At 33.3% G+C, this 10844-nt stretch overlaps 1 protein-coding gene across 4 annotated transcripts in view; it reads right to left on the reverse strand.

Moving 5' to 3' along the window:
- The window catches only part of LOC106478266 (protein phosphatase Slingshot-like), a 97171-nt gene that overhangs the window by 7261 nt on the left and 79066 nt on the right, over positions 1-10844 (reverse strand). For 3 of the 4 annotated variants that reach the window (XM_013938799.2, XM_022381839.1, XM_013938798.2), the window contains 3 exons: positions 1409-1543; positions 602-661; positions 201-294 (listed from right to left, as the gene is read on the reverse strand). In XM_013938799.2, coding sequence (XP_013794253.1) covers positions 201-294; positions 602-661; positions 1409-1543 — 289 coding nt within the window. Of the gene's footprint in view, positions 1-200; positions 295-601; positions 662-1408; positions 1544-9233; positions 9399-10844 lie in introns of those variants that run through there. The other variant, XM_022381840.1, reaches the window with a different exon arrangement.

Here is a 10844-nt window from a genome sequence, read left to right on the forward strand (position 1 = left end):
TTCTCCCACATCTAAGTATTTACTAGTAACTTCTTCAAGATTCAAAGGCATTGTATCTTTCCACAGTTTCTTTCATACTTCCCTATTTACAAATTTTCTCTTAGATCCCAAGACATCCTATTTGTCCATCCCAAACTTGCTAGGAACTTTCTCTAGATTCACATATAAAAAAACTTCCAATTTTTCATTCCTATACTTACATATTTACTAGTAACTTCCTCTAGATCCACAGACATCATGATTTCCTTCAGTTTCCCACGAATCACCTTCTGGGTTTCTTCCTTTTCTGTTGGTCTGATAACATTACAGTACAATAAGTTTCAAAAAATTATATATTAATTTGATTTTATTCTTAATTTCTTGTAATAAAAAATGTTAAGTTCTACCCAAGATATACAATATATATATACATATATATTTCCAAAACCTTACAGTGTTAAAAATGTCTCTTTTTATTTATAAGTCTGTCCTTAGTTCAAAATTCAGTATAATGAAAATACATAGAACATATTTAAAATATATGATTCCTAACTATGCCACTTACATGATTTTCAAATCTCATTGAACTAAACACCATTTTAGGAAAAGAGTGCAAACTTACGTGAAGCCTGCTTCATCAATACATAATGGCCTTTTGGACTGCAGATCTCCCATAATATGCCTGTGTAAATAACATAGCAATTTTGTAGACATCGATCTTCTGGTATATCAATTATAAACAAAATTCATAAATGTTTATGTAATAGTCCCAAAATGATTATGGTCAAGGCACAAATGTTTATATTATGGAAAGAAATTATTCAGGTTAAGCCTAAACTATTTATGTTCCACACAGAAAGTATCTCTGTGTAAGCCGATAATGTTTGTACAACAGATATAAAGTAGCTTTTGTTAAATCTTATATTATAAATAGAAACTGTTTGTGGTAAAATCTATAGATGAATATTTAAAGTGAGTCTGGTGATAAATGTCCTCAATAATCACACATGCATACTTATATACATACAATAACAGTCTACTCAAAAGCTATGGTAGTCTCAATTTTTGAGCCTCCATTGAGCATGATTTGAACACACAGGACTGCCTGCACTACAAACAAGTAACCCACTAGTAAGGCACTTTTTAACAACTTCAATTTCCAGAAATCACAGAGAAGCATGAAATACCCACAAAGAAGAATACTTAAGAGATAGGGAATGAAATGGTCAAATCTAAAGTAGTTATATTACAGACACAGCAACACTGACTAAATCTAAACAGTTCATGTCTCAGAAAGAAGGTGATTCTCAATAAGCCCAAGTTAATTATGTTATAAGTCAAAAGTTTTTCTGACCAAGCTTAAACTGTTTATATAATATATAAAAATAGATGTGGTTAAGTCTTAAGTGTTTTTGTTTAAAAGTCTCACCATTCGTTCAGGCAGGATTGATCTGACTGAATACGTTGTTCATAATACTCAATCCACTGGTGTGTTCCTCCACATGTGAAATAGTTATAGGCTCTGGCTTTGTCGCTAACCTTGTGAAGTGTCTGAAGAGCTGACCTAGGGATAGACCATATTTTTATATGCTGATGTTAACTTACAAGTACGCAAGCTTGATGAGAGAGCTTACTATATGTTATGAAATAACAGAAAAATCTAGATTATCATATTTCTTAACCCAAAGTGTATGGACTCAGTCAACAGGACTGAGCCCATATTGGAGGAGTAATGTTGACTATAATTCCAAAATTACTATGTGTATCACCTTGAATGTGACAAGCTTTCAGTAAAAGATACAAGTCTATTGTGCACAAAAAAATCAAATGTGTTAAATAAGTGTTTGTTCTCAAGATCTGATTGTGAATTGATGTCATTCTGACTCAGACTTGAGAAAACAGAGTACAAGGTGATTTTCATGGGAAGAAGAAAAATATTTTCCCAGCATACTGTTTGTACACTGCATTTGCATAACTCTAGGACCTCCAAAGTGCACATCTACAGTTTTTTCAGTAACCTTACATATTGTATTTAATATTTACTCTCCTCTATTGTGAAACATCACTATACCAGCAGTGTATGTTCAAATATGAATATATGAGAACTCTGACATTAAATATATAATACCATGTTGAATGGCACTGTAAAAGGTCATGGAATGTGCACTTTAACTCAGCTTATGCACATAGGGTTAATACAAAAATACACACACACACACATATATATATATATATATATATATATAGATATTTATTTAGTGATTATTTTGATCAAAACAGGAATAATCCAACTTGTGATGATCCTTTTTATGAGATATTGACTGGATACTGCCATCTTGTTCAACTTTTTTGTTCTCTTCCATATCAGTGCTTTTCAGTTTTCATCTCAGTCATTATTAAGCAAATCTTCATTGACCTACCTCATCAATACTCATAACATTGTACAAGTGGATTTAGGACAGTTGTGTTTTACTTGATTTGCATGTGCTCTCTTTGGTGGTTGGACAATTAATTGAAAGACCAAAGAAAAGTAAAGGATTCAATTTCCAATGATCTGCATTCACCAACTGAGTAGATTCTTCTATCTTTTCTATACTCTTTGTATCCTTACCTGTTTTGTTTCCAATAATTACTCATACATACTCATAGACATTCAATAATAACATCTTCAAATTCTGTGATAATCTAACTTTCCCAGTCTCCAGAAAGCAGAATTTGACTACTTCCACTGCAATGAAATACTTGACTAACCGAGCTATAGTTAACCCACTAACAATTTATATTATGGCACTTTCAAGAACTCAAGAACTATAGTTAACCCACAAACAATTTATATTATTACACTTTCAAGAACTCAATTTTCCACAAAATATACAGAAGAAAGAGTTATGTTAGTTATTACTGTGTTTTCACTCCTAATCAGGTCACTTTCTTTCTCAAAAATTAACTTGAAAATTGAAATCACAAATTAACACAAAAAGTCACCAAGCTTAATATTTTTCACCAAATCTAGAGGTAAGTACATGTTATATTAATACAAATGTTTGTAAAAATATTGTAATTCTTGTCAATAAAAACTACATAGTTAACTCTCACTCTGTATAAAAGAAAAAGAAAGTTAAATATAAAAATAAGCTATAGTCAACAAACGAGGTAACCTTGATCATATGATGATAGTCAAGAATTATGACCAAAGTTAAACTAACAATATATAATTTTTTTCTGATGTATCTTGTATAATTTCATTCAAAGCTGATTATTAGCTATCAAGACATTCAGATAATATAGGTCAACCAGCCAGACAACGTGTAGGCCAAGCCTAATGGACCTTTAATTAAAATATCAAACATTGTAGTATTTTTAAGTTGAACTTGTTTCTCTTAAAGTGAAATGAGAGATCTGCAAAATAACAGAATATTCCACTAAAGTATTTACCAGAAAGTAATTCTGAGTAAGTGAGTTCATGAGAAAGAAAGAATGAGACTTGATTGACACAGTTGTACAAAAAATAAAATAAACAGTCTTTATACAAAGACAGTGTACGTGCTTGACATAAAAGATGGTCACTTTTACTGGATTTAGTCTATTTTTATTTTCTGATTGTCTTGGTTGCAATAAAAGGAATAACTGCTACCCACGTAACTTGCATTCCCATTAGAATATACAGAAGGTTGTAACCTCCAATTACTATCTGGCCTTTCACTGAAGGAAATAATGTTTACTTTCATACTCAAAAGTACAACTTTACATTTATTTCACCCATGGGCAGACCAAGTATTATCCCTGGGGAATGACACAGAACAATAGGTAATTAGAGCGAAAGTAACTTAAGACTTTCTTAAACACGTGTTATGTGAAAATTCATACTTATTTTGATTGTTACATAAAAAATGTCTTTATTGTAGTAACACTGCATATACTAGCATCATTTTTATCTTAAATATCTTCTATGAGAGTTATACAATTCAAAAGTTCATTTATACCAGTTAAAGTTAGTGTTAACAGCAACATATTATCATAATTTATTTTTGGTCTTAAAATCCTGAAAATCCGTAAACGTTTAAAGGACATAATTCCTATATTATTACTTTCTCGTACCTTTTATTGTTTTCTACCGGATACGTGTTCACCAATAATACATGCACTGCACGTTTGATACATCACAACACACGTGCCAAGATCCGACATGAATCATGATGTTCCACTTAACGTCATCGCACGACACCAAATTCTTAAAGCTCCGGTTTGACAAGGTTATCAAACAAATAACACTGTAACAGTGGAAGACTACAGACTACGACAGACGTTATTACGTCAAGTGTGAAAACTAGATTAGTACAAATTATTAAACAAGTCTCTTCAAACCATTTAAATCTTTCAATCCGTTCTTTGTTAAGTCAACACATAAAAAGCGACGAAACTAATTTCCACGGAAGCATTTTTATAGATATATCTATCGATATGTCTACACCTCTTTACTTTTATATTGTTACGCCTCTGTGTTCGTTTGTTAATTTTCCGTAAAAATTCTTTCCGAAGAAACTTTAGCGATACAAGTCCTTTCTTAAATAAAACTAGTCTATTATTTCTCAATACAACTTTGTATTACACTTAATTTCCACAGTCACGCTATAACTTAAACAAACGCTATAATTCACAACGAACGAACCCCCCCCCCAGTGGCACAGCTGTATGTCTACGGACTTACAACGCTAGAAACCGGGTTTCGATACACGTGGTGGGCAGAGCACAGGTAGCCCATTGTGTAGCTTTGTGCATAAATTCAAACAAACAAACAAACACAACGAACGATTCACGCGCTTGACTCAATTGTTCGTCTCTATCTCTGTCTGCAATTCAATTCCCTTGTTGCGTCACTTTTTACAGGTCTTATATATACAAAAAGCGTACATCTCGTTTCTTCGGGAATCTTCTAGAATATCATGACGTGTTACCAGCGCCACGTGACTACCGCTTTCGTAACAATATCTACAACTACTCTTTTTCTACCTTCTAACATATCAATATTAATAGGCTTTAGATTTATTGCGAAAGTTATTTTTTTATATATATAAATATAAGTTAATTAAATAGTACCGTCTATAAATGAGGTTTCACCATTCATAAACGACATCAAGAATTACTGGACTACTCTTTGACAATTTCTGATTTGATCTCGTTTATAAATTCAATTTTTGTACCCTATTTTCTCATGTATTTACTGTCACAACTCGTCATTATTACGAGTATTACGTTTTTTAAGTAAGCGAGACTGCCACATCATCAAAAACGTTTTTTGTTTTGTTTTTTATTTGAGCGACGTTTCATAAAAAAGTATATCGTATCAATGACGTTGATAGTTAAACAATTTGAAAACGTAATTTCTCCCGATGATACAAAATACATTGCTTATCTTTGTTGTTTTAAAGAAAATAACAGAACTGCTCCTTATTTTTATAATGTCATAGTAAATAAAACATTACAACAAATTAATGTTTGTTGGAAGGTTTTTAATCAATAGCGTTTAAATTGTGAATCGTGGTGTGATATGATTACTGTTCACTTGGCGACGACGTATTACGTTGTTAACACAAATCCTAATTCTAAACTTGGCAGTTTGAAAGCATGTTTTCATTATGCTAAGGCTTATCTTCATAGGATACTACATGTCTAAATCGAAACATCTAAGTCGTTGGAGTTTTCCAACATGGATATATAAGTAGTGTAATATAAAAACTGGCCAGTTTAGATAACTTCAACAGATTCCTTAATGTTCGGGACATTTTCTAATATAAAGTAATGACTTATGAGGAATTTTGTACTACATTAAACAACTGAAACTACAGGTGAAAAACTGCTAGTATTCACACGTTGTTTCACCCATCATCCAATTTTAAAGATATCATTTAGTCACCACAACTACAATCCAAGCTCTTACTTGGTCATCTTATCTATACTAAAGAGCAACCTAAACAAGTATCTTAGTTATCAAAAAACAGATGATACTAACGTAAATTGTCAAAACAATGCACTCTCTGATACCAGTGCAAAGTAGAATATAAAGGTTTATATACTTATTATCATAACACAGTTACATACCATATAAGTATGCAACAGGTACTATAAATACTTATTATCTCAGCAACTATACGTTAAAGTAATAAGACATTTGAATGGAACACATATAAACAACTCTAATCAAGCGTTGAACTAACATTCAAACCACTAGGAACTAGCTAGGGAATATTTGATACAAATAAAGTGCATAAAATGATCATATATACATAACACCTATAACTGTACAACAGGTTGATTCCCCGCCAAAATGATAAAAGAACAAAATGTCTTCATATATATAAAAAAAGAACAACCTTAATTTAATCTTCCGTCTAAAGAGTTTACGAAATACGATAAAAGTGTTCTCCAATCCTGAAGTATGAAAAACCGTTGTGACATTGTAAATGTTAAAATAGTTCAAGCTTGGATGACTACCTTCTAAACCAGTGTAGCTGTATGAGGTAGAGCAGGCAAGTCATTAGGATGCCGTTCGCTTCCTCCGCCGTGGTTTCCCAGCTACTTCCATATTAGGCCTGGCTGTTGAGCAAAGCGGACAGGCTGCCATGTGCGCGCATTTCCTTGTGCACAGCCCGGAGTAGCAGCGAGATGTAAAGTGCATAGTTTTTGTTAAAGAGTGATGAATACAGAAATACCTGTCTGCTCTACATTCTACAGTTACGAAAGAAATGCCAACACACAATTTCAATAGAACGAAATGTAGGAACTAAACAACCTTATACATACACTATGAATAAACGTAGTTGTACAACTCAAGTGTCAAAAAATATCACTAACTACCATCTTCAAAATAAAATAACATAGTTATACACACGTCACCACCCAAAAAATGTCACCGAACATCCAGCAATATACAAAACATCATTACACATTATCTACGAAAACAAATTTTACAGCTATCAGTTACATACCACCTACTAAACAGAAGACGTCGACGGATATCTACCAGTATTCACAATATTACATACCACATACTAAACATAAAACGTCATCGGATATCTACCAGTATTCAGAACATCAAATAGCACCTACTAAACAGAAGACGTCATCGGATACCTACCAGTATTCACAACATTATATAGCACCTACTAAACAGAAGACGTCAACGGATACCTACCAGTATTCACAACATTATATAGCACCTACTAAACATAAAACGTCATCGGATACCTACCAGTATCCACAACATTACATACCACCTACTATACATAAAACGTCATCGTCTTCTGTTTAGTAGGTGGTAGATATCCGATGACGTTTTATGTTTAGTAGGTGGTATGTATTATTGTGAATACTGGTAGATATCCGTCGACGTCTTCTGTTTAGTAGGTGGTAGATATCCGATGACGTTTTATGTTTAGTAGGTGGTATGTAATGTTGTGAATACTGGTAGGTATCCATCGACGGATATATACCAGTATTCACAATAATACATACCACTAAACAGAAGACGTCGTCATATACCTACCAGTATTCACACATTACATACCACCTATTAAAGAGAAGACGTCGGCATATACCTACTAGTATTCACAACATTACATACCATCTATTAAACAGAAGACGTCGTAATATACCTATCAGTATTTACATTACATATCACCTACTAAACAGAAGACGCTGTCAGATACCTACCAGTAACCATAACGACATTAAATAGCACCTGCCAAACAGAAAACGTCACCGCAGAATACACACTAGTACATAAAACATCATTACACACCACCTATAAAACAAAAAAGTCGTGCATCCATCAGGATACAAAATATTACATGCATTTACAAATTAAAAACTGTATACAATAATTAAACATACCTTCACCTAATTGGTACGGTACATTAGTACTTTTACGTGCACCTTTTAAACGCTGTGTTGTTTATATTTAATAAACTTTGGTCAACAACGTACTTACATAGGCCAAGCGTATTTAATGTACTTTCTCTTAGGTCAGTGAGGTGTTTACACGTTCGTTCATTTACACATTAGAACCGATTTATGTCTACTTCACGCTTTTTTTACTTTAATTGAATAGCCAGGTTTAGAAAGGAATAATTACATGTAAAACAAAATCAGCATTTGGTTGCACTATTATCACAATCACCAAAGATAAGGATGGCGAAGCCTACATTTACTAAGATAAATATAAGGGTTTGTTCAGACCGCTTCCGCTTCATCCATTTTCTATTTGGTCAGGCAAAAACCAATATTGTGTTTATAACAAAGTTCCTAAGGCAGTCCCTAATTTTGAGAAGGTAGCACCACGCTATAAGATATTGACTGTCACCCCTATAACGCACTCACAGTTTAAAGTGCAGGGAATATTTTGTACTATTACAAGAATTCGAGACTGGATAGCCATCTCGGAAAACCAAAGCTCTACCACATAACATAGACATAACAGTAGCTAATTAGGTGCTCGTGAAATACCTACAAGCTGCAATAAAATTCAATGAGTATCATAAAAACATGGGCAAAAAATGTGGGGAAATACAGCATTTCTACCTGAGAAATATTACAGCGCTGAAAGCAATGAAGAAACTATAGATTTAATGCCCGTTTTTCACACTAACTTACATTTCATATTACCCTTGTGAAAACCGAAAAAAAAACTTAATAGAATCTACAAAAACAAAACGCATTTCAAGCGAAAATGACATTTTTTGTTGGCGTTACTAGATAACTGACAACTAAAGCTGCAAAAAAAATGTAAAGTTTCCCTAAATCTACAGTTCTACGAAAATGATAATAATAGTAAATCAGTAAAAATGTTTAAAGAAAAAAGGCAGACAAAATATTATCACGAATGATTAAGTTGAGTTGACGGCCTTGTTCTTACTTGTTCGCCTTCGTAACTTTTTACTTTGTGACAAAAAACCTAACAGAACATGGTTAAATATTCTACTGCTGTAGTTAAATCAGTCTTAAAACAGCCGCAGTATAATTTTTCCGATAAGAACAAAATACCCAAAAGAAACAAATTCATTACAAACTGAACATTTATCATCACAAATCGCAAAACAACAGGTTCCACTAGTAACATGCCTTTCTAGTTACTGTGTGATCAGAATGCAGGTAAGATATATGAATTCTATGGTTAGAATAGTATGTTAATTGTCAAGTTACTGGCACGGCAAATTGGAATACTTTAATTCGTCTTTGTAATGGATCTTTCAACTTACCAGAATCCCGACACAAAAGTTCGACAAGAACAGCAAGAAAACCAGGAGATTAAATTTGCTATATGTCGCCTAGAGCAATTAGCAGCGCATGTCCACTCTGCTACCATCTCGCCCTATCGAACACTGATCCTATGCTGAACTAACACTGCCGTCCTGGCATCTACTTCTGACCGTACCTCGGGCTTTCGTGAAAGCAAGGACCTGTTCATGTGCCTATTTTACTAGGAACAAGGCTTAATCATCCCTGCTCGAAAAAGCGCCCCCTAACGACAGTAAATAAATAACAAATATAGTCTTAGAAGAGATACAATAAGGCAAACCACTCCTTAGAAATCGCTCGCACCTACACGTATCTAATCATAGTAAAACGTCATTGCTGTAGGCTGACCAAAATGGTCATCGTTCATTGAAAAGATGTGGGTGATTTATTTAAGGCTAGTTAACGGTTAGCGAGGTTCTTTTAAAGACACACGTAGTATAACAAGTGGCAGTGGCGTAGGCTTGGTATGGCACAACCCAACTCGTAAAACACAAAATGTCGTTTACTATAAAGATTTCTGATGGTACAACTGGAACCAAACTTTTTACTGCGCTAAGTAATATCAAATATATATATTTAAACATATTTTTAGAAAGTTATACAATGAAAAAAGTTGGCCTAACTCGTCTGTGTGTTAAATAAAAACTTAATAGGAGGATGTGGTATGTGCAAAACTACTACTACCTGAATTGTTAATATTTCATCACTTATCTAATTATTTAACTCACCTGTTTCGGATATATCTAAATTTGTACTTTTTCTTACATGTTTTAAAATACAATGAGTACACTTATTATCATTTATATATATATATATATACAAATTAAATTAGTTTTTGAAATTCAAATTGATAGGAACTAAACGTATTTTACAATTGTTATCTTCATCTACAAGGGTCAGTGGTCTTACGGATTATTTACAAAGCAAAAAATTAACTCTGCATTTATTATTTTCACCTACACAGGGCAGTGAGCTTTATGGTTAACTAGCCTTGCCCAACCCATTAAGAAATGACGGGTTGGAGTTTTGTAAAAAACAACAACGCAGAACGTATTTTTTTTAATTACATCATATAACTTAAAAGTTCCATTTTAAACCAAAAGAAGAGGAAGCACCAAAAACTAATGGGCCCTAAGGTTTATGATAAAAATTATATCACAAAGTTCAAACCTAAAAATTAATTTCATGTACCATCACAAATTAAGGCTAATGGCAATACATTTGGGAAAAGGAAGAAAAAAAAGATGTTTTATCCAAAATTGTAATAATACAACTGAAAAACTTCACTAACTTCTAACATACCGTATTTTTCGGTGTATAAGACGCACTTTTTGTTACCCCAAATTTGATGTCAAAATCTGCTTGCGTCCTATACACCGAAGGTATTGTTACGCACAGGACAGCGGTAGTCACGCGACCCTGATAACACATCCTGATATTCTCGAAGGATCGGGGAACATCACGAATAATCCAGTATGTGCTAGGCGCCCTCTATTCCTGTATATAAGTGCGCCGGTTAACGTGAGACGAATCAATTGGAATTGAATTGCAGACAGAGATAGAGACGGACA

The sequence above is a fragment of the Limulus polyphemus genome, unplaced genomic scaffold, assembly GCF_000517525.1.
Source record: "Limulus polyphemus unplaced genomic scaffold, Limulus_polyphemus-2.1.2 Scaffold194, whole genome shotgun sequence".
NCBI lineage: Eukaryota > Metazoa > Arthropoda > Merostomata > Xiphosura > Limulidae > Limulus > Limulus polyphemus.